At 42.0% G+C, this 23,328-nt stretch overlaps 4 protein-coding genes across 6 annotated transcripts; 3 read left to right on the top strand and 1 right to left on the bottom strand.

Moving 5' to 3' along the window:
• Positions 1-14: 14 nt before the first annotated feature.
• Positions 15-5,862, top strand: LOC133150455 (opsin-5-like). Of its 2 annotated transcripts, none has more exons than XM_061272999.1 (7): positions 15-163; positions 1,193-1,336; positions 3,059-3,149; positions 3,227-3,389; positions 3,649-3,776; positions 3,848-4,182; positions 4,474-5,862. In XM_061272999.1, the coding sequence occupies exons 3-7, from the start codon at positions 3,059-3,061 to the stop codon at positions 4,744-4,746; spliced, it is 990 nt and encodes a 329-aa protein (XP_061128983.1). In that variant the 5' UTR covers positions 15-163; positions 1,193-1,336; the 3' UTR covers positions 4,747-5,862. The 2 variants fall into 2 exon arrangements, with proteins under 2 accessions (XP_061128983.1, XP_061128984.1); XM_061273000.1 differs by having other exon boundaries at positions 3,848-4,192; positions 4,474-4,698.
• A 1,185-nt stretch (positions 5,863-7,047) lies between these two features.
• Positions 7,048-11,487, top strand: LOC133168310 (double-strand-break repair protein rad21-like protein 1). The gene is made up of 13 exons (XM_061299787.1): positions 7,048-7,197; positions 7,282-7,408; positions 7,691-7,790; positions 7,962-8,044; positions 8,390-8,488; positions 8,610-8,705; positions 8,809-8,908; positions 9,411-9,633; positions 9,726-9,795; positions 10,302-10,435; positions 10,505-10,594; positions 10,761-10,838; positions 10,989-11,487. Exons 1-13 carry the CDS (start codon positions 7,048-7,050, stop codon positions 11,163-11,165), a joined length of 1,527 nt encoding a protein of 508 aa, XP_061155771.1. The 3' UTR covers positions 11,166-11,487.
• A 1,794-nt stretch (positions 11,488-13,281) lies between these two features.
• LOC133168300 (syntaphilin) lies at positions 13,282-18,392 on the top strand. Of its 2 annotated transcripts, XM_061299771.1 has the most exons (5): positions 13,282-13,455; positions 14,464-14,556; positions 14,633-14,764; positions 14,932-15,081; positions 15,459-18,392. In XM_061299771.1, exons 2-5 carry the CDS (start codon positions 14,507-14,509, stop codon positions 16,543-16,545), a joined length of 1,419 nt encoding a protein of 472 aa, XP_061155755.1. In that variant the 5' UTR covers positions 13,282-13,455; positions 14,464-14,506; the 3' UTR covers positions 16,546-18,392. The 2 variants fall into 2 exon arrangements, with proteins under 2 accessions (XP_061155755.1, XP_061155762.1); XM_061299778.1 differs by lacking the exon at positions 13,282-13,455 and having other exon boundaries at positions 13,483-14,556.
• On the bottom strand, positions 17,965-21,415 carry LOC133168326 (peptidyl-prolyl cis-trans isomerase FKBP1A-like). Its single transcript, XM_061299810.1, has 5 exons — positions 21,271-21,415; positions 21,129-21,176; positions 19,823-19,935; positions 19,573-19,749; positions 17,965-18,679 (listed from the first exon to the last, which is right to left on the bottom strand). The coding sequence occupies exons 1-4, from the start codon at positions 21,305-21,307 to the stop codon at positions 19,621-19,623; spliced, it is 327 nt and encodes a 108-aa protein (XP_061155794.1). The 5' UTR covers positions 21,308-21,415; the 3' UTR covers positions 17,965-18,679; positions 19,573-19,620.
• Positions 21,416-23,328: the final 1,913 nt, after the last annotated feature.

Genomic DNA, 23,328 nt, shown 5'->3' with positions numbered 1-23,328 from the left:
TGTTTTGTTTTTTTTACATGACAGCCCTTCTCTTTGAGGCAGGCTGATATTCCAGCAGTCACGACGCAGCTCGGCTCGAGAGCTCACGTTCCCTTAAGCGGCTTTCCACGACTGTCAGCCTGTGAGCGAGATGGCTGCATGCGGGTGGCGGTACACGATTAAAGTAGGATGACACAGTGCTTTTGGTGCATCGCAAATGCTTCCTACTGGTTTTGCTACAGCGGCCAGGTCGATTTGACTTTATATTTTGAGAGGATCAGCTCTTAATAATCGCCTGATAAATTTGCTCTCAGTCCCGAACTACACTACGTTTGATTGTTGTTATAATCAGGGGTGTCAAGGGTTGGCCCATGGGTCAAATTTGACCCGCAGTGTCGTCATGTTTGGCCCGCCAAGACAAATTCTGCATCGACTTTATGTATCAATACTAAAATTACAAATTGTCTTTACTAATAGAGATGTAGCTAGCAAGTTTTATTAGCATTCATCTTCACAGTTTTTACTAGTGTCTTATTTCAAAACTAGTTATTCATCAGTTTGTTGTGTAGACGTTCGTACATTTATTTCAGTCATAATGGCACTCTGAAGGAAACTATGATGCAGGCCGCGACAAAAACGAGTTTGACACCCCAGTTATACTTCCTTTTCAGCAGCAATGGTTATTCCGAGAATACCAACAATACAAACAAAACGAAATTTTATTGAAAACAGTGACAGCGTTAACTAGGGCAACGTCAATTAGGACGTGCAAACAAATATATGCAAAATGAAATGATCCCTTCCTTGTCATGTGTTGTCATTTTCACTCTCTACTTTATTTTCAGAGAGATTTTGAACCATGCCAATGTTAACTACCCAAGACAAAAAAAAACAATCTTTTCTCTTGACTACGGTACACTATAAGTATACAGCAGAAGGAAACGGTGTTAGGCTCCATAAAGTAAATAAGATGAGTAATAGTTGGAGCCATCAGCCACACTTTGAGCTTGCCTGTCAAGTCAGCCTCCCCCGTCCATTATTTTGCTCTCTCTCTCTCTCTCTCTCTCTCTCTCGCTCCGTCTCCCTCGCTTAGTGCATCTCCACAACAATGACGATACCATACATGAAAGCGTCCACTTGCCTGCTGGATGTGTCGTGAAGAAAACGAAGAGGTTACCTTAAGCTGGACTCTTTTCTCCCTGCTACTTTCCAGGGCTTTCTCATTTAGCTCTCCGCGTGGCGCCAGGTTGTCCTCCCCATCGCCTTTTCAGTTGTTGGCTGGAGCTCATGTCCAGTGTCTTGCTCTGTACTGGGCCTCCATGAGTTTCACAGAGGACACGAAATTCTTCCCTGGAAGGTAGGCAGCACTATTTAGTCTCCTCTAAATTTTACACATCACACTGTGACATTCAGCGTTGGAATAATTACAATAATATTTTTACTTTAGTTGAATGCAAGTGTGTGTACATTCCCTTGTGTTTTAAATGTATGAACTACATTCAGACTGGCACAAGTTGTGTTCTGTTTTCCCTGTTTTCATGTGTTGATTGAAAATCAAGCAAGGTTCAAAAGTATAAAGTGGTGAATGTACATGCTGACATCACGGTAGCAGGGCAGTAATGAGTTCTGCCTCTGCAGAATTGACGCCATACACTCACTTGGTGTTTCATTATTTCTGTTGCTAATTAGCTTGATGTGATCGTTTGTTTCAAATAGCTTGCTGCTGTGATACGACAAGACCCTGAGCACATTGTGGACATTTGGTTGCTAGAGCGCACGGTGGCGTGAGATGTCAGATGTGATTTAAATGACAAATTGAAAAGACAATGATTTCAAAAATATCTAACAAGAAATTTGCTTCCCTTAATGAGTGAGGTACACATAAAAACAGCTTAATAAAAGACAAGTGTTTTTTCTTGAAGATTATTTACTACAGTAATTGACTGTGATGGGAACTTTTCAAAGACAAGAAAAGCACCAAATGTTATGAATATAATCAACGCCAGACTAAATGATCATCTGAATGATGGTCTCCACAGCCCATTACATAAGATGTTTGTTTTCAAAGTGCTGTTTGAAAGAAAGCCCCGCAGCCACTTTGTCATGTTGCTGTGCAAATAGTGGAGCACGATGGCGTTTGATTGTCACCGTCACTGACTTTCAGTAGAGCAGGCGGTCGGTTACACACAGCAAGGGTAAAGACGGTGCACTTCAGGCTCGCAAAAGGTCTCCCAAGGTCTTTGGCTTTGTGCATCACTGCTCAATGAGTGACAAATATGTGGCTCAAGTGAGGGGATGCAGCGCCACTGAGAGACCCAAAATTTAAAAAAAAAAATCAACACAAGTGGAGTAAAATATTTTGGATCCTGATAACCTCCATCAATGCATTGTCTGAACCACGCAGACACAGGGAGAATATGCAAACTCAGTCAACTTGAGTCAGATAAGACAGCTCTGTAAATAAAAATACTGGCTGAACAAAAGTTAATCAACCTGTTCACAGCTCAGCCTGAAAAGTCAGACTGAATAAGCCAAAAGGACAGCTGAGCTGCTTTGGCTCTTCCGGGCTCTTGCCATCTGGACCTACCCCAGAGGTATTTTTCTCCTTCACTTCCACAGATGTCAAGATGCATCACAGATTACCCACCATACAACATATAGATCATGCCAACATTGCTTGATGGCCATGAACTCATGGGTTTGGTGGTCTCAATGCCAAGTTGCCAACCTTTCAAGATGAATCAAGACAAAATCGCGCTCTCAAGGAGCATTAAAATGAGGCATGAGTGTTTTTCTTTGTTCGGATGGCACTCAGACAGAGGGGCACATCAAGATTGACTGGTGTGCTCACTTGCATCACAATCAAGTCTTCCTCTTGATCTTGCCTGCATACTTCAGTCCTTGAGAGTCACTGTTGCAATTTCAATGCTGTCGAATAGTACCTCCACACATGTCCCCGCAGATGAGATAGAGAATGTAAGAGTATATTGTTTGAAAACAGGAAAGAAGCTGTTGAAATGTTTGCTGTTGCCTGTGTGTGTGCATTCCAAGTGGACTCATAAGTGTGCCAATGTTCTAGATGAGAAATGCTTCAGACACAACAGCTGTGTTTACCTCTACTATCTCCAAGGAGTATGATGTCGTCATGGGCTCAATTTATATTTTATATTGTGAGTAAACTCCTTGATGATCCTCAGCGGAAGTCACCACACCTGAACAATTTTTTTTTCTATCAATTCCCACCCAGGCGTGCTGTCCCTCCTCGGCAATTGCATTCTGTTACTTGTTGCACATCACAAACGCTCAAGCCTGAAGCCACCCGAGTTCTTCATCATCAATCTCTCCATCAGTGACCTTGGAATGACGCTCTTTTTATTCCCTCTGGCAATACCGTCATCTTTCTCACACAGGTATGCCATCAAGCTTTAGACTTTTTGGAATGGAATTATCACAAAAAGCAAGGTTCCACTATTAATTAGTCGACCATTATTGTTAAACATCCCATAGCGACTCCTATGTTGACAGTGTTACAAATTCAAGTTCCTTGATTTATTTAGTAGCGTTTTGCTTGCCTTGAGAAGAATCAAAAATCTCATATTGATCGAGCTCTAATCGATATTTAAGTTCAATTTCCTCCAGTCTTCACCATTTTCTCCTCTCTGCATACAGGTGGCTGTTCGGAGAGACCGCCTGTCAACTCTATGCAATGTGTGGTGTACTGTTCGGTCTTTGCAGCCTGACAAACCTCACTGCCCTCTCTTTAGTTTGTTGCCTTAAAGTCTGCTTTCCAAATTATGGTGAGAAACTCATGAACAACCAACTAGTAGCTTACAACTAGCAAAACAGCTCACTGATTCTCTTGTCTCAGGAAACAAGTTCTCTTGGGCACATGCTCGCCTCCTGGTGGTCGGAGTCTGGTGTTACGCTTCAGTGTTTGCCTTGGGGCCCTTAGCGCAGTGGGGACGATACGGCACGGAACCCTACGGCACGGCCTGTTGCATTGACTGGCACGCGCCCAACCACGAGCTATCAGCCATGTCGTACATCGTCTGCCTTTTTATCTTTTGTTACGCATTGCCCTCCACCATCATCTTTCTTTCCTACTCGTCTATCCTGCTCATGGTACGAGGGTCCCGGCAGGCTGTCCAGCAGCACGTGTCGCCGCAAGCTAAAAGCACCAGTGCGCACTCGCTTATTGTCAAGGTTAGAGCGAGTGAGTGTCTCTCTTCAACGTTAGCAACGTGAAAGTAGAGCAGTACAATATAGTAGACACTATTTTATATCTGGACACAGGTACTTTTATATATTTACATCAAAATATCTAACAACAATATGACCTCACGTGAATATATTTCGGCCAAATATGCATGCAACTTTGAAATACAGCGTATTGTATACAAATAGATTTTGTCGATTGTAGTCTGGAACGTAACCCCAAACGAGAGATTATGGTTTTATGGATCAGTAGCTGTCTCTCTCTATTCTTTTCTACAGCTGTCAGTAGCAGTGTGTATAGGCTTCCTCTGTGCTTGGACTCCCTATGCCGGTGTTGCCATGTGGTCAGCATTCAGTGACGCCGCACGGGTTCCTCCGTCCGCATTCGCCGTGGCCGCTGTGTTTGCCAAATCCTCCACCGTCTACAATCCAGCGGTCTACCTGCTGTGCAAGCCAAACTTCCGCGAGTGTCTCTACAGGGACACCTTCACGTTATGGCAGAGGATCTATACGTCAAGTCCACGACTGGGTGCCACCCCAGAATCCAGCTAGGACACGAGTATCCCTGCATGCTTTTCAAACGGGCAAGTGGACAGATGTGAGGTCTGTCTTCACTACGTTAACAATCCTGCCAAGTGTCACGTAAGATCAACCCAAAGGACTGCTCGCATCCTGACTGGATCGGTTCACAGAGAGGTGACACTAAGCCAACTCGCCGCCGCTGCCACACCACTGGCTGACTTCCTCTAGTGGTGCTGCCAAACAAAACAGCACCAGAAACACATGATGACGTCACCGGGAAGGTGTTTTTGTGTACAAGTTGCAAGACTTTATAAAATTGCGAGATGGCCAGCTCTTATTGTGTTCCAATTCTCTACATGTCAAATGTGACCCACCACATACTTTTTTATGGCCCCTCAAAGCAAATTAAGTGTGTTTACTGAAATGGATTTGGTCTTTCTCATTTTGGCAGGAAAATCTATTCGAGTATTTGGTATGCAACCAATGATGATTTTAATAATCAAATAAACTGTTTCTTTTTATTTTTGAAGGATCAATGAATCCTATTGGAAAAAGCATTTTGATTTCCATCCCTTTATTCAAAAATTATATCAAATTGACAGTGCAGACAATGCACAAACCCCAAAAACCGTGAAACTGTGATGCTCGCAATTCAAGCAAGAGAGCAGTTTGATGAAAAGTTCAGTCTGCAGTAGAAGGCGGTAAAAGTCCAAAATGACATGCCGTGGGGTGGGTGGAAATCCATTAATCTTAATTCTTATTCCAAGAATACAAGGTTAATCAGATTACAGTGATTAGACTTGTGGGGAAACGTAAAACATAATTGCAATTGATTTAGTTTTCCCTTTAAAGGATGGAATCCATCAAATTCTGGCAGCCACTTTTCTCCACAGGGACTCAGTTTTATTGTGGAACAGTCAGATTTAGGTGATGCACTTGAACTATACTGTCTTGTGTTATGTGGACACTATATTGATTACATTACTGATTACTGATCCTGGAGCAATTTTAATACTACCGGACATATCCCAAAACATGCGCTGTATATCACTTCATGTATGTGTAGAAAATACATAAAATACACATATAAAATATTGTGCTCTGTTTGATAAAGTCGAGTTTTGTTTATTAAAAAGATTGAGTGTCGATATAGTGATGTGGTGGTGAGAGGTTCAAGAGTAATATACTGGTTTATGCACTGGTGTCAAAGTCAAGGTGAGGGAGGCCCGCCCAAATAAAATGGGTTTATAAATAAATTGGGTTGTTTAATATTTCTTTCTAAATTGATCTGTCCATTTAACGAAATTGACACTGAATTTCTAAAACACCTCCCTGAGGAAAAACTACATTGTGGCACACCATGGAAATGAGTTCAACAGTCTTTGTCTAATGCATTACTATTTTGCCATAAGAGGGATTGAAAGATGATGAATGTACAATTGTATTCCAGTGGGCTGCTACTGCAAGGAATTCAAGAATCACTAGGAACAGTTTGATATTGATACCTGCAATTATTTATTTATTTCAATTTTTTTACGTTTTGGGGGGGCTTGTAATTTGCTTGCCATCAACTCTACATTATTGCCTTTTTTCCGCATTACGTCAAACAGGCCGCCATTTTCTTGGCCGGAAAGTTACGTGACGTCACAAGCCAACGCAAGAAGCGGGATTTTCGAGTGAAGTACTCGTCATTTGCGAGAGCTGCTGGAATTGATGACGGATTCTTTATCTGCTTAAACTGTGAGTTGGAAAAATATATATACATGTACGACGTTACTCTTTTGAGCTGTGTCCATAATTGGAGGTTAACAGTACGTGGTAAAATCCTCGTCAAAGGGCCTAACGTCGACGTTAACCTGTCACATTTATTTCCTACCTGAAATCTGTAAAAAAAAAAAAAAAAATCACCTTAACCCTGGGCACAAGGAAGGAATTAAATTTTGCGGTCAATGTTTTCCTTACTCCTGACAATGACAATTTTTTCCAATTTTTGGATGCCCCTCAGTGGTTGCTATGTTACTCGACTGTCACCAGCCGTGACATAATAAACTAGTAAAAAAGAAAACGAAAAAATCTCAAAAATGTACTTTTTTTTTTCGGAAAAACTTTACTCCCATGTTTTACAGTGTGAGATGCCTGGGTTATACATACATTCATATAAAAGTGGTTACTTTTGTGAAAACCTATGTTAAACTCCTAACCAAAGCGATGTTTTGCTGTGACATTTGCTGCCAAACTTTGTATTTTAACTCAACCGCTGGCAACACAATGACATGAATTAAACCATAGCATAAATATTTTTGTTTCAGGTGACAAGATTACTCCAGGAATATGCTCAACTATTTGACACCCTTCTTGTACAAGTGGGAAAAGCTGAAAGAAATTTGGTTATCTGTATACTATAACAGGAAGGTCACCAAGACCCATGTTATTGAATGTGATTTGGATTCAGCAGTAGAAGATATTGTATCTTCCCCACAGGTGAACAATTCTAAAGTATTAACGTCATACGCCCAACAAATGCCCCAAAAGTACTGTACAAAATGGCTGCTAGTCTATTTACAGACTCTGGGTTTACGACTGTCTGGATCTCTACTTCTTGGCGTGACTCAGATCTTATGCAGAAAAGCAAAATACCTCCTAACAGACTGCAGTCATGCCCTGGAAAAATTCAAACTGTCATTTCGGCCAGGTAAAAAACATTTGTCCTCATCTGTGGAGTGCAATGTCTATTTGTTGAAATTTGCCAACTTGATGGAATTTAAAATGTGTGACTCGAGAAAAAAACCCTGCCAAATGTCTAACTGGGTGCTTATACCAATTCATTGATGGACACTGAGTTGATTAGTGCCAGAATGTTAAGGGACCGTATAGACATTTTCTTTTACTCACGGCCAGAAGGTTCTGTTAGTTTTTTCTCATCAAGTAAAATTGTTCTGATATTGGCATCTGCTTGTAACCTTTTACATTCCAGATGCTCCAGAAAAGACAAAAAAATTGTATTGTGAAGGATCTGAGGCCACAGTAAAAGAAATCTCCTTGAGTAACGACATATCTTACTTGCCTCACTCAAGGTACCTTTTTGTGTTCTTCTGATTGCACTTCATATAACCATGAGTGGAAAAATATTAATCATAAATGGCTGAATATCACATTCCTCAGTTACATATCCAAATAAATTTATAACTGAAAAAAATAATTATTTGATTGATATTTATTATTCGTTATGTCTTTCTCTCCATTAGTGACTTCAACGTGGATATGAATGAGGATGTCTACTCGCAAAACCTAAGTCATGCAGAGGAAATTACCATCAAGGAATATTCAAGTAACCATTGACAAAAACAGAAGAATAAAATTATCTATACTCAGTTTAATCTGTTCTTAAGTTTTAAGTACTCTGTTGTATGAATGGCACAAGATGGATAGGACACATTAAAGAGGACGTTAACCCCAATTTTCTTCTTCACAATAACATGTTTTATGTGCCCCCAATAGTCCAAACACAGCATTTTGATTAATATTGCATTTGTGGGATTTGAGTTAAAAAAAAAATCAAGTTGATACTGTATCCCCAAGTAGCATTACCCCCAGAAACATTTTCAGATTTTTTTCAAGTGAGGTGAATACTGAAAGATGGTTTGAATTATTGTTCTCTCTTTGTGATTTGCAGTTGATATGACCATCAGTCAGTTGGATATGAACTTTCAAACTCTGGGTCACCCAGAAGACTTGTTCGGGGATGAGGACATCGGAGTAGATTTATGTCTTGGTAGGTCTTCTTAAATGATCTGAACAGACATACGGTATTCTACGATTGTGTCCATTTTGACCAATTCATCTTGATTCTCTGTCAACTATTGTCAATAAAGTTGTGATTTTTGATCCCACAGACTTCCTGACATCCTGCGGCACTCATCCTGACTTTACTGAGTTCATCCCAGATGATAATGAGACACCTAACAAATATTCCTTCAACCAAAAGCATGGTACAACAGCGTTCTTAGAGATTCAGTATTTAGCATTCATTTTCACAAATATATGTGAAAGTAAGTGCAACCTCCTGGTTGAGAAATTTCCTCTGTTCTTCAGATGTAATTAGAAGAGATCCTGCTGAGGAAGAAGAGTCCCTGAATCAGCCATCTTACAAGCAGACATCCTTTGTCCTTCCGCCTTTAACTGACGCTTGTAGGCACAACCAAACTTTATTTACACCTATTACACTTAAATGTCTGAAACTAAACATGCAAAAATCTGGTCAATCCAAGGACAGATGTTATCCTTGCAAATACAAGTCGAATGGCCAAAAACTTCTTTGTATGTTGACATTGCCTTAGAGACGGAGGATAATTGCTTAAGAAAGTACTGACTTAGACCATTTGAAGGCATACCAGTCATGGCCAAGATGGTAGTGATTATCAGGAGTCATAGAATTTACATGACACGTCTCCATTGCACAGGCATTTGGCCTGTGGGCTAGATCTGCCCCGCCACATTAGCAAGTTAAGTGTGTTGACTTCCTGTTTCTTGCTAAAATTCAAAATTGTCTTCGCTTTTAAAAACGTTCAGCAATTGCAAAGCATTTTTTATCGATTCCACTCTTAAAATAAATTAGAAAAAAATTAATGGGCACTTATTCCATATTTAGATGTATCAAACATTACTTGACTCACTATTCTCATCTCCTCAGCAAGTACAAATAAGAAAAGACAGAGGAAGTGCAACTTGATCGTGGACCAAATGACATTTCTGAGTGACAAAGTCATGCAAATGCAGCTTAGCGACGACTCTGATCTGATTGACATCCCGATCATGGCTCCCCCCACTCAGCAGCTCATGTACTGGGAAGAAAGCGGAACTGCAGTCAAACTGCTCACGCAGCCATGCTCCGATGTTATAGGTTCAGAGATTAAGGAGGTACCCTGAAACCACTTTCTCCTCCCAGATCAAGTCATAAAAACACCTGTTTGAAATGTATGATACTGCCGAATTCCATTTTCTCCCTATAGGCTTTTCCAAAGGACGTTATCCAGGTGACATTTGAGGAGGAAGAGGTCATGCGGCAAGATGACCATGAAGGTAGGATATTTCGCTCGAGTCGGGCCTGGCCGATTAATCCGTCGTCTGATTTCATTGGCTTTTTAAAATAATAATCTGCCAGAGTTTTACAGATTACACGATGATATATTCTTAATGTCCCATGAAACGGTAAATGGTGATCAGTGTTGGAGTCACAATAATGATGTTATTGTGCCATTTGTCCACTAGACGGGGCTCTGACGCCAATAAACATCTCTGAGAGCGATTTGGTTACTGATTATGCAAGGGTTCCCGGTTTAATACGCAATTTACAATTGTTATAACTAGCAATTAATGATAGAGTTGTCATTGCAATCATTATTGGACAAAAACCTACTTTTTTAAAATTAATTCTATATATTTTTTTAAATTGACCTGCTTGTCAGTTCTCAGCCTTTTTTTTTTCCTGCCAAATAACAGAATTGGTCTCAAATAGTTTTTTTGGTCGCCATTATTTCCACACACAACAGCGTGTCTTATTGAAGTGTTTCTGTTCTTTTCCACAGCTCTGTACCCCGTGTCCGCTCTCAGTAACACGAGCCCACTCAGCACAGAAAGCTTCAATGATTCCTCCACAGAGCACAAGCTCACAGAGGTTAATTATTCCAGCGACCACCTGAATGACTTGGAGCTCATGCAAGTAAGCACAAATATTTCTAGCTAATTGTGATGCATCAGTCACATTTATCATATGTACTTTGTTTCTCAGGATGAACACATATTGGACACAAGTCAACCAGTGCTTTCACCAGAGTACCCGATGTTTGTCCATCAGTCTCACATTGAGCAGCACAGTCAGGTGGCTTCAAAGTTTGTGTGGCTCAAGCTTTTGCCAGCATTGTTGGATTCAAATTAACTTGGCAGTGGGGCTATCATTTTCAAACCATTTGGTCCTTGTTAACTTGTCTCCCTGGAGGTTGAGCCGACACTTCCTGTAAATAACATGGTCCCTTTGTAACTTGCAGTCTTTGCTGGGCTGCCAAAACTCTGGGGAGAGTCAGACGGTGTACCGACAGGCACACATGCTTCTGAAATCCCTACAAGTAAGTCCCTAAAAATAAAGTCGTTATTATTAATGCGGATATAACCATCCTAAATCCAGTATTTCCTCTAGACTAGATGGCAAAAAAATATGTATTTATATGTGCTATATACAAATTAAAGTTATGTGTGTGTGTGCACGTGTGTGGCAGTGTTCTGAGGGCACTTCGTTCTGCCTGCGGGACCTTTGCTCAGGACACACCCGCCTGCAGGTGGCTAGAACATTCCAGTGTTGCCTTATGCTTCATAAGGAAGGGGTTGTGAATCTGCACCAGAGTGCTCCATGCCACGACATCTTTCTCACCCTGGTTCTGCATTCTTCATGTTAAAACACTAAATACAGTTTAAGAAGTTGTCAGTGGGTTCTTCAACAGGTTGCAGTCTTGGTTTTGGAGAATGTGGTTGTGTGTTAAATAATAATACAATTGCAAGAGAAAAATATTTATTTGTATTCATTCTAGAGCAACTCGTAATTGAAGTGAAACCCAATTTTAGTTGAACTAAAAACAGAGCACTTTCTTATGAGTGAAACGAACAACAGTTCTGTTGTTGGACAGTTGACATTTTTGCTTGAAAATGTTGACGCTGTTGCTGTTTTAAAAGCTAGCAGTGTGTGTCAAACTGTAAGTCACAATTTGTCATTAAATTATTAGGTGCAACTGGCATGCATTTCTTCTGGGATCATAAACATGCTCATTTGGTGTATATACAAATCATAAAATATATTGAGTTGCTATTTTGTGGGTCACGGGGGTGGTCTGCAATACAAACCGGAGGTTGGCCAATCCTAAACATAATAATGTTTTTAATCCATACTGTATGAATATTGGCAGAAATGTCTTCCTGCTGGTTTCATTTCACTCTTCTGGAAGGACTTTTTTTTATTTCCATCCATTCTTGATTGGAGAATGGAGCCTACCCTATCCTGGCTGACTTCCTACACCAGGGATCGGGAACCTTTTTGGCAGACAGAGCAAAAAATGCCCATTTTTTAAAAATAATTTCACGTGAGAGCCATAAAAATTGAAAATGAAAAAAAAAACGATGGGCTAAATACAATTAAATGCATGTATTTTAATTAACACCAACGATTTTTTGAGTGTACTAATATATTCTTTTTAATAACAGTTTTATATTGAAACCTAGAAAGAAAACTCACCATTAATGATACTTCTGGGGCTGAAATGTTTTGCTGATGGTTTTGTAGTCCGGTTGATATGCGGTGAGGTTGAGCTTCATGCAGGCGTTGAGGCGGTCATCAGTCATAATGGCCCGATCGTGAACGGTTCTTGCTGACAGAGGCATGTCTTTTATCCGTTTGAATATCTTTTCTTTATCTGTGAAGTCGTCAAAAAGTTCATTAGCCACATCAAGCATAAATGTTGAAATATTCACCATCAGTACATGGCTTTCCGTTGCTCACAATTGCTAATGCGCCAGCAAAACTAGCTAAATTAAAGTCACCTTGTCAACACGGAGTTGCTGTTGACTAGCTCGGTCCACTCACTATGAAATGTTCGGTAATCGTAATCTTTTTTTTTTCTCTTCGCCATCTTTCATGCTTGCCTGGCACACACCAGCTAGCTAGCTGAAATTTTAAATAAAGCGGATGGAATTTGACCTCTCACGACCCCGTAGGCACCGTGTTGTCCAATAAAAATCGCGCTTTTTTTTTGTCCGACTAGCGTGTTTTACACCGAAGGGCGGCTGGGATTGGCTGATATGACGCAACCGTGGATTTCAGCGGAAGAAAACAGATGGGATGGATTGCAAACGTGATCATATTTTGAAAGCTAATTTAACATTTTTATTTCAGTCGCTCTATTTTTCACTTTGATAATATAACAACATTATTTCTGACTTCGATTGTCTAAACAAATGTCAGATTTGTCCGCGAACCAGACGCAGTCACCAAAAGAGCCATAGGTTCCCGACCCCTGTCCTACACAATGGGTGGGCAATTACTGTCCAAACAGACAACCATTCACTCACATTTAACTGCCCCTGAATGAGAACTTGTGAAGCCACGTTGCCTGCGCCAAGTGAACATGAAGCTACACAACAGAAACACTTTCACATGTAAAATGAAACACACACTACGACTGAAATGCTCACACATGCACAAGTATCATACTCTCACATATTCCACATTGACCTAAAAATCTTCTAATAACTATGGCGCTCTCACACTATTACTCATTCCTGAATTGTCCACACACTACTGAAACATTTTTTTCAGTAGGCTATATGAGATAGATTGATTAATTGATGCTTGATCAGAAAGCATTTCAGTACAGTATATCAAGAGTACTTTATTAGTAGTTGATATGTGTGAGAGCATTTGGATTGTGATTGTGAGAGCGCTGAACATTTGTCCCTGACAGTCCCATCTCATGTCCTGTCCTCCCTTCTGTCGTCGTCCCCTGCTGTCTCTTTAAGAGGCATCGACGTCGCAGTGGGCGCACTCGATATGAGCCCTTCATGGCTGCAGGATGCGCTCGGCTCCGCATCAGCTGCTGCGTCTTCTCGCCACGCTGCCAGCGACGCACCAGCCGCAGCCTCGGTATAGCTGTCGTCGTCCCCGTGAGCGGCAAGCTCGGGTCCGAGGCTTCTGACACGGTGAGACGCGTTCGCGGTACCCGCCGCCACACAAACGGCAGGACTCAGCCTTTTCTCCTCTTTATTTTGTGCTCCTGCTGTTTTTCCACGACTTAATTGTATTCCAGGATGCTCTACATATTGTGGGCGCTTTTGGTGCGCTTTTTGTGCCAGCTGCTCGCCCCCGCATCCTCAATCACGCGCACGCTTACGTAACACGCTTACGTATTTCTCGCCATTAACGCCGTGACCACCTGTTGGTGGATGCTGCTGATGCTGCTATTGCTCATATACGTACAAGAGGCGAGGCGAGGCGAGGTGAGTCCGTTCGTTCTCGATCATGAGAAAAATCTCTCGGAAGCCCACCACACAGAAAAGTATTAATACTAAACTAAAGATGATGTCGTCGAAATGTACTCACAACACAACCTATTGTGAAATGAACACAAAGCCATGGTTTGTATGAATGAAAAAGTTGATTGTACCTTTTTGCCATTTACTTCATTCATACGGCACATTTCGTATACACAAGGAAAATCAATGTGCTTCACGCAGACAAAGACACAACACGTCAAAGGATTTAAAAACTCAATTAACAATATTAGAAGCAGAGTAAAAACAACACACTGTTCCACAGTCTGAACGGCTACGTCATCCGTCCAAGACATCATCTTGGAGGGAGCGTGACTGTTTGATTGTTCTTGAATCTGCAAAGTTGTTTTGAGTTTATATTTAACTTTAATCCCATTTAAAAGTTGAGTTGAAGACTGTTTTGGTTCATTCAGTTGTTAATTTGCTCTGTAGAGAGTGACATTGAACTGATCAATATACTGGTTGCTTCATATCATCTGCATACTGCATAGCTATGATATCAAGTATTTTCCCCAAAGTTAACATATCATCACGCTAATAACAACTGCCAAACTCATTTTTTGCTTAAGTCATTTCTTTTTGCAGGAAATGACTCTCCATGATCCAATTTAGAGCCAATCAGATTCTAATACCATAAATGCATTTACTATTTTTCAGAGTCTAGCTGGAAGGACTCCGAGCCTCCTTTACTAGAGGCAGCATGTCCTTAACGCTCACCCCAAGCAGGAAACCTTCATCAGGTCAGCGCAGGTATGGTCACATCCTCCTTACTCATCCAAACAATGTTTGGGACACATCAACTCAATATTGTCATTTTCACAACAAGGCGCTCTGCAGGAGCGAGTGGTAGCAGCGGACGATGCAACCCTAGTGACATGTCCAGCACCAGCAACTACTCGCTGAAGGTCAAGGCGACAGAGGGAAGCCTCACGCCCCGGCTGTATCCTAGTACGCCGAGGTACAAAGTTGCTAATCAGGGGTTTTTTTTGGGCATAATATGATGAGTCATGGGGGCAGGCTGTGCATTTTCCACCTGTCAACATTAAGCTCTTCCCCACATAGAAAATAAAATAAACGCCAAAAATCTACCCAAAACCTGATGTCGCCACTGTTTTCTCTCCTCAGGCGTCAGGCAAAGCATACGGTGTGTAGCGACAACCATGGGATAAGGCCTCCCGCCCCAGAGCAATACCTCACTCCCCTGCAGCAGAAAGAAGTGTGCATACGTCATCTGAGAGCCAGACTGAGGGACAACGTGGAGCGATTACATCACAGGTCAGTCATATCAAATACATCCGTCAGTCTTTTACAAACTTTATGTACAATATAAATTAAGATTTTACATACTGTGTCAGCGTCTCTACTGTAAATCTTGATTTTTTTCACTCGGCCATGAAAGCCGACAGGTTTTTGTGTTGACTCAAAATAAGACATTTGCAAACATCTGCTTTTATTTTGGAATACAATGATTTTTTTTTTGCCAATTTCCTCACAGCTATTATGGAATCATAACTAATTTATTTATTCTAAGCGCTATATTTTTCAAAAGATGAAGAACAAAAACTATTGCCCTGGCACCTGTTGTTTACCAGGAATACAAAAGGTTAGTAAAAAAATTCAAGTACTTTCCATATTCTCGTGTTACACCACAGGGACTACGAAATAGATGAGTTGAGGACTCAGCTGTACAGGATGCAGGAAGACTGGATTGAAGAAGAATGCCACCGCGTGGAGGCCCAGTTGGCCCTCAAAGAAGCCCGCAAGGAAATTCAGCACCTGCAAGAAGTGGTGGAGTCTGTCAGGTCCAATCTGGGTAAGCAAGACCACGACCATAAGCCATATACGAGGTCACAGGACCCGAAGCCCAGCGGGAGGTCTCGCTCCTGCGGCTGCTCCCCCGCCAGCACTTTGACCCGCAGCAGACACCTGAGCGCCGAGGCCGCGCCGACCGAGTCAAACCGATCGTCATGCCACCTGTTGCTGGAGGCCGGACTCCTCACGGAGCGCACGCCACGGCGGGACCGCGCCGAAGGGACTGCGCTGCCCTACGTCGCGTGTGACCGGCTGTGCCGAGGGGGCGCCGTATCCGTCTCGCACTCCTGCCACTCTCTGTCTGGAAGCTGCTACCTCCCTCATCATCACTTGTTCCTGCACTTACCTCAGGAGGAGCCCCCGGAAACTATTGCCTCGGCTTCGACTGCACCCGCCGATCCTGTCCCGAGTGCTGCGGCTAGGAGAAAGCCAGAAGTACGCTCACAGGCCTGCAGCCCGACCATGGCTTGGCGGTCACGAGAGGACAGCGGCCCAGAGGAGCTGAGCGTCATTTCCGTGCCGTCGGCGGACACGAGCCTCGCGGATCCCTTTGTCACTCCGACGACTTTGCTTCCTCTGTCTCCTCCAGAGATCCCCCACGTGCGCCAACCCCACTCCGCGGCCCCCCACAGGCAGGAAGCAGCCATCTTGGAGACAGAGGAGGACTGCAAAGAGGAAGGGGGAAATGATGATGCGCCTCAGAGGTTCCACTGGAGCCCTTACTTCCTGGTGGATCTGTTGGCTTTGGCTGCGCCGGTGGTTCCGACCGTGGCGTGGCTGTGTCGCGGATCACCTCAGGACATTGCGCCCGTCTATCACATCGGCTCCTTGCTGAGAGGTTGCTGTGCCGTGGCCTTGCACTCGCTCCGTCGGAGAGGCGGCGGGCCAGGACGCGTACGGGCCAGCGTGAGTGGAACGCCCATCTGACTTGGAATCTCAACCGTCCAGGCTTTCTCAAACTTAACACGCTTTTGGAATGGGCTGCTCTTGTCACATTTAACTTTAAAGAATATGTGAAAGAACTGGTGCGAACTTATGGGGGGTTACTTATTTGCACAGAGAAAAATCGTTCTCAAAGATAAAAGTGGACCCTGCTATTTACAGGAGATAGCGATTGCAACTCAAAACACTCATCTTTTCCCCATTGTAATGAATGAAATTGCAATTACCTTCCTGCCTCCTCTCCTCAAAACAGATTTTCTTCCAGAATTGACTTGACTTCCAGAATGTTTTTTATATATCCAGAAAAATAATATAATATTGTCCATCCATACAGTTTGCTGCCCAAAGACTGATTTAGCACCCTTGGCGTGCTAAATTTCAGACAATATTTGACAAAGGGTGGTCATGGCCACCTCTGGCAACCACATAGCTCCGCCACTGGGTCCAAGCAAAATGCTATTCAAGCAAATTGCTGGAGTGCTCCAGTTCAGTTGTATTGAACTTATGTACAATAAATTTGCATTTAATCTTTCAGAATGGTTTGTTTTCAACCATTAAGGTATGTTTATTACGCTTTTCTGTTCTACTATGTATATTTTTCATTCTTATAGTATAGTTTTTGTAATTTTATTTTACAGTATTTACTTACTTTACTGTTTTGGTCCATTTTTTCCCATAAGATTTTGGGTGAACTTAAAATTGTGTGACTTTTTCGGACTCTACTGTGCGCTTTGTCCTGTCTACAATTTTATTTGTCCACGAAAATCAGATTTTTTCAATTTCAGTTTAGTGGAAACATTTTCTCCCCAGAGAAACTGTACAGTATTTTCTTTCCAAGAGCATTTCCTGCGGGAACATTTCTTTATAAATATTTAATAGCTTGCATAATATAAAAACTTTACAGGGACTTAACAGTGGGAACAAAGCATAGGAGGAGCTAACTTGTCGTTTTCCATGGAAATACTTGACCAACGTGTGTGTGGACTGAAGGTTATACAAGGTCATGTGATCCGTGAATGTATGAATGCAAAAAGCTTTGTCTAAGGATTTTTAAGATAATGTTTTGGGTCTATTTTTGAACTTTGTATATATAAAGAAAGAGCAAATGTGTTAACATAGGACAAGAGAAGACAGAGTGAGGTAAAGTTCCTGCTGAATTAGCAAATCCTAAGCACGTAATAAAATATGTACAATAACTAGTTTGAACCTTATGCAAAGAAATATATATTTTTGTTTTCAGGGGTAGTTTGCTAGCTCAATTCAACTTAAAGGTTGGATCTGCACGTTGCACAAAAACAGAATCTTTTTTGGTTGAAATATAAATGTACTGTATATTTTTAACTTGCAAGGGTACGATTGCTCCTTAAATCTGATCTGTCCTATTCCTACAAAGCAATGAGACGCTTGTACTGACTGTACTCTTTTATTGTCAAGAGTAAGAAAGAGAATGTAACATCCACAGCTTGTAACACACAACTCCTTAAAATAAACGCAATCACAAATTGCAAGGTGCCTCGTGGGTAAGTTTTCATGCAACAAACCTTTTGCCACAAACGTTTTTCAGGGGGCAGGGGTACATTTTCCCCACATTTATTGTTTTTCTTTTCTTTTCTTTTTAAGAGCAAACCAAGACAAAAAGCGTCCAACTGTGAGTGTCTGAGCGCTAAAATCATCGTGCGCTCATAAATAAATGTTGCTGGCAAAAATTGTGGAGAGCCGTAGGCAACTCCGTTTGTGTGCTTGATTTGAGGATGTCAAGTGACGTCCTTGTGTAATGTCGCCGGATAACGAAGTGCCACGGCCACTCGTAAAACAGCTCCGCGTCAAAACAATTCCTTTTGAAAAAACACATTAAGACCAGTGTTGTAGAAAGGCCACACGAGGAATGAAACTGATTCAGAACAAAGAAAAAGCATGTCAATGTCAACAATAAAACAAAACATGAAAATACATTGCAGTATGCCTAGGATGGGATGAGGTTGGACTGAGTAGAAGGTCCAAACTAGAAGGAAGTGGTATGCATATGAAAAGGAGAGTGGACAGGTGAAGGTATAGACATAGTAGGTCCTATGCAGGAGTCATCCGGATTTCCCTCCATGTTCCCATGATAGGATTTGACCTGCAGTCAACACAAAAGCAGCACCATACAGGTGACAGTAAAGATTTCTGCCTTATTATAAAATCATACGTGCGACACCCAGATCAATGTTTGGTCACCAGGCATGTTGACTGCACGCTGTTGCAGGTGCATGCATGCACTCATTCAGGGAGAAATACAGAGAAAGAAAAAAAAGATGGTTGAAGTGTTGACTCTACAGCTGGGGTGACAGACACTGTGGTGCCTGCGGGCATCAAGTAGCCCCCTCAGGACCACATGAGTAGGCTGTTTCAACAATAGCGCAAGAGAAAACGGGGCAGTGTGAAAATGTGTGTGTGGATTTTTTATTTTTAAACGAAAATGGTGCAAATGATAAATTCAAGTATGGTTTTGTTGCATTGAGCATTAATGCATATTGACAATCGTTTCTTTTCGATTATGTCATTTTTTTCCAATTGCGGAGAGTCACAATTTTGCTTGATTGCACAGCCCAACTCAAGTGTGTTGTTTTCGCTGGCAAAATCGCTACTGTGGCTCTTACGTCACCTCATTTCATGGACCGAAAAACAATGGGGAGAGATTTGTCAAAACTAATGTTCTTCGAGAGGAACCTCCTATGCAGTTTAAGATCAACAAACACAGGAAGTGGCTGAGCGAAGGGTAGAGACACGCACACGCACGTCACGTGACACGCTCCAACAGAGTCACTCACGGGTGCAGGCAAAAAAATCTCGAGGCTCGTATCTTGGAATGTTCCTAAGTATAGGTGTTCGTAAGTAGACGTGACATGTTCTTGCCTGCAGTATTTATATTCAAGAAAAAAAAGTGTTTATTTTTATCCAAATATCCGATCAAATCAAAAATCAGATCAAATTTTCAGTAGGATATCTGAACACCAAAATATTTTGTCTCACCCTGGCAAGTTGCACGGAACGAGGCAAAGCGGCGAAAACGCTTCAGCCTTACTCCAGCCCCAGCAACTCCACGTCAAAGGTGAGCGTAGCGTTTGGGGGGATGACCCCTGGGTGGCCCTTGCTGCCGTAAGCGTAGTCCGGCGAGCAGATCAGCTTGGCTCGCTGACCTACGCTCATCTGTGGAGGTGGAGAGAAGGTTACAGGCAGGTTCACCATTGTGCAGGGAGAAAGGCTCCGCTCAACTCCTCACCTGAGCGACTCCTTCTTCCCAGCCACGGATGACCTCCTGGTGTCCTATCTTGAACTTAAAAGGCTTCGCTCGGCCCCTCGAGGAGTCAAACACTTTCCCGTCATCCAGTGTTCCTGACCACAGAGAAGGTGTGTGTCACAACCATACTGTTCACGAAGCTCTCTCTACAAAAAGTCAAGCCAACTGCTTCAACACCTGCTTCTATCATCAAACTGTTGCCACTGACATCAACCGTACAACATCATCCTAGCATCAAGTTCAATCGCAACTTTAGTAACATCTAATGTTTGATTATGTCGGCCTTTTGCCCCTGCATGCAGATTGTCCTTTTCGTCAAATGACAGTGACATTTTGAAATCAAAATCATCTTCACAAATCATATGACTTGATCGCCATCTTGACAATTTGGACGCAATTGCGGTATTGTCAAAGGGTCATTCCACCAAACCGATGCCATTTGCACCCCCAGGAAATAAAATAATTACATGAAAATGCATTTTTTCCTGCACATTGTGTTGTGATGGCCAAAGTTCATGCACTTGCTATTTTTTTTAACATTAATGACACTGATCATGTCTTATAGTGGGACTAAAATAGTTTCATTTGTCGTCGACATATTGATTTATTTCAATCAGAAATGTGATATTGACATTGTTTGACGAGTTGGCTAAACAAATCGATACTTCTGAGAACTCTTTTGCAACCAGACTCTTCCGAAGATCCTTCAAACACATCAGATCCGTGATAAGTGGCGTAACGTTTACACCCTTAACACTTGGCTTGTTATCGCTGATTAGTTATTAACGTAGTTTCACTATCTAACTAACACCGCCCCCCCCCCCTCTTCTCCCCGAGAACAACAATGAGCTTACATGGAAACCAATTTGACAGAACATTTTTTTTTCCAGGGCAGCATTGCAGCTGGTTAGCCCATTAGCTTAAGTTAGCCGCCTAGCTTAACGCGGGCCGATTAGCAAAAAGCTAGGCTCCTGCTAACTCACCCAAACCACAAAAAAAAACTAATACAAACTTCAATTAAACATAAGATCATTAAATATAAACGTTAGCGACCCAGTGATTTCTCACCAAAACGCCATAATGACTTCACGCTTGACCACTAGCCAAAGAGGAAACCTTCCGCCGCCCACCACAATACCAAGTGGTAACAAACCAACCCAGTTCACGACAAGAATGCATTAAGCCAAAACATCGGAAGCAAACAATGGTGGGATAATCATTATTACTATTATTATTCAAAGGCCAAATGGTTAAGTGTGTCGCTCTTGTAGCCGCGACCCTTACTCACCAGTGTAGTGCACCACGACGCGCTGCCCCTTCTTGGGAAACGTTTGTCCTGCAGACACGCACGGGACAGCACCGTCGGAATAGACAAAAACCACCACAACAACAAACCGATTTGGCAAAAAGATAAGGAGAGCTCGACCTACCGTCCCCCGCCTTGATGGTTTCAATTTGCACTCCCATGTTCGCGATTCCTCGGCCGTTCCGTTTCGACCACCGTGGGAAGAGCGGAAGCAGGGGGATGCACAGTTTGCGCAGGCGCACATTCGCGCAGGCGTGCGTGCGCCCACACGCGCAAATCTGGGGTTATTGTTTAGTTTTTGTGGGAAGCGCACGCACGGACACGCGCACGCGTACATTTGGAACTTAAGCCTTTCAGAATGGATGGATACTTTTAAAAGTACAATTCCACATCAACCCTGAAAAAAAAGAAGAAGAATGGACACGTTTTGTTTAATGATCGCACTTTTCCATATTTCACAACTTACTCAAGTTATTCAAACAATTTCCAAATTCCAAATGTTCCGTTCAACATTGGAAACTAATGTTTCCACATTTCACAAAGTCCCATTATTCCACATTTTCCATGACAACATTCGCGTAACAGTGCTGACATTTTACGTATTCACAGACTTTTATATTGCGAGTCAACTTTTCCTTGACCCAATTCCTACAAATCTCTCTTCTTCCTACAAATTCACCGCATTGCATGACTGATTAAAATAAGCAACTTCAAACTGAGCATTCAGGTCTACCGAGCTGTTCAATTGGAACACTTCCAAATGTCCCTATAATTCCCCACATTGAGATATTTTACATATATTGACTCCTCCATACAGTTTATTGACTCATACATATTTAAAATATATTGACTCTTAATCAAATTCCTCATTCAGTCGGTCTTCAATGTCTTCCCAAGTCCAGCAAAGTCTCTTCCGCTGGGCAGCTCCGCCAGAAAGGATTGAATCACTGGAACAAATCTCGTGGCCTGGAAAGCAGAAAGTGGGTCTTGCAAAGCACGTCCTTCAGACTGGTGTCAGAAACATCAAGGCAAGTGGTCCTGCTGTAGTTGACTGTACCTTGGGAAGAACGGATTGGAGAAGGTCTTTGAGAGGAAGAGGGCCAGTCTCTCATCAGGGCCCTCGAGAACCTTGGAGTGACGGGACTGTATCTCAGGAAGTCCGTCTGGATTGAACATACCAAATACAAGTCCAATCAGTTTTTTGGGGAAGGGATTAGCAAGCAAACTGAACCCCCTGAAATTTTTGACATAAGAAGATGAAGCATAAATCCACAGGACATATCAGACAGTATTGTGAAGACAACAAAAGAGTTAGTGAAGCACACTAATTTTAAGCAGCATGTCTGTCAGGTCAGATAACATCAAAACACCAAAAACAACATTTTGGCCATCAAGACAAAGATACAAACCCAAATAAGTCATTTCAGTCTTTGACCATTTGTGGTGGTTTTAACCTTGAAGTATGGATATCAAAAGTTGACTTAGTTGTTTTTTTCCATCGACCTTCTTTGCTCTGGTCACTCTCTTGGTGTGTGTATACACTACAAAGACGTCTTTACAACGTGCTTGTTTAGTCTCGGCGTAGAAATGGACTTCTGCATTGTGTTGCATTTTGCGTCGAGATGTGAAGTGAATGTGAAGTCGTCACATTAGTCGGCTGATCTGCGTTTCTGTTGACAAACGGAGCTTCTGAACTGTAAGAAAGAAAAAAATAATTGGCAGCAATAGCATCACGGGGAAAAATGTCCCTATAAAACATTCTAAAAACATGGCGTAATGATAATTACATCAATTGTAAAGAATTAACCTATTTTTCGCCCCACATTTTGCTTCGATTTAATGGTCATTGTGCTGCTCCTTGTGTTGTGTGTAACTTGGCCACTCGAGGGCAGTATAACACACACACAAGAATTTAAATGGGACAAAAGGGGACTTTCACTATTCCTCAGAATGAGTCATTCTTTGGAGAGGATAAAACAGCACATTGCCACAAACAGCAGATGTTACTTGTAAGCACTCGTGTGTTTTTCCCATTATGTGTTAACATTAAGCTAGTAAACTAAGGCTAAGGTATGGAATTGTTTGAAATACAGTGTAATTGTCTTTGTTTCATGCTTAGTTTTAGAGAAAACTTAATCTAGTAGTACATTGAAATTCTAGCTAAAAAAGTGCAAAGACTTTT

This window comes from Syngnathus typhle, linkage group LG2 (assembly GCF_033458585.1).
Source record: "Syngnathus typhle isolate RoL2023-S1 ecotype Sweden linkage group LG2, RoL_Styp_1.0, whole genome shotgun sequence".
In the NCBI taxonomy this organism is placed as follows: Eukaryota; Metazoa; Chordata; class Actinopteri; order Syngnathiformes; family Syngnathidae; genus Syngnathus; species Syngnathus typhle.
This window is presented reverse-complemented; position numbering and strand designations above follow the sequence as displayed.

Bases quoted from the DNA above. Each gene is read 5' to 3' on its own strand.
- LOC133150455 (XM_061272999.1), top strand. From the start codon at position 3,059: ATGAGAAATGCTTCAGACACAACAGCTGTGTTTACCTCTACTATCTCC. The intron at 3,150-3,226 runs GTGAGTAAACTC...ATTCCCACCCAG, and splicing joins CTCAATTTATATTTTATATT to GCGTGCTGTCCCTCCTCGGC. The intron at 3,777-3,847 runs GTGAGAAACTCA...CTCTTGTCTCAG, and splicing joins AGTCTGCTTTCCAAATTATG to GAAACAAGTTCTCTTGGGCA.
- LOC133168300 (XM_061299771.1), top strand. From the start codon at position 14,507: ATGTCCTTAACGCTCACCCCAAGCAGGAAACCTTCATCAGGTCAGCGC. The intron at 14,557-14,632 runs GTATGGTCACAT...TTTCACAACAAG, and splicing joins CCTTCATCAGGTCAGCGCAG to GCGCTCTGCAGGAGCGAGTG. The intron at 15,082-15,458 runs GTCAGTCATATC...GTTACACCACAG, and splicing joins GTGGAGCGATTACATCACAG to GGACTACGAAATAGATGAGT.
- LOC133168326 (XM_061299810.1), bottom strand. From the start codon at position 21,307: ATGGGAGTGCAAATTGAAACCATCAAGGCGGGGGACG. The intron at 21,177-21,270 runs GTAGGTCGAGCT...GCGTGTCTGCAG, and splicing joins AACCATCAAGGCGGGGGACG to GACAAACGTTTCCCAAGAAG. The intron at 19,936-21,128 runs GTGAGTAAGGGT...CTCTGTGGTCAG, and splicing joins CGTCGTGGTGCACTACACTG to GAACACTGGATGACGGGAAA.
- LOC133168310 (XM_061299787.1), top strand. From the start codon at position 7,048: ATGCTCAACTATTTGACACCCTTCTTGTACAAGTGGGAAAAGCTGAAA. The intron at 8,706-8,808 runs GTACAACAGCGT...TCTGTTCTTCAG, and splicing joins TTCCTTCAACCAAAAGCATG to ATGTAATTAGAAGAGATCCT. The intron at 10,436-10,504 runs GTAAGCACAAAT...TTTGTTTCTCAG, and splicing joins ATGACTTGGAGCTCATGCAA to GATGAACACATATTGGACAC.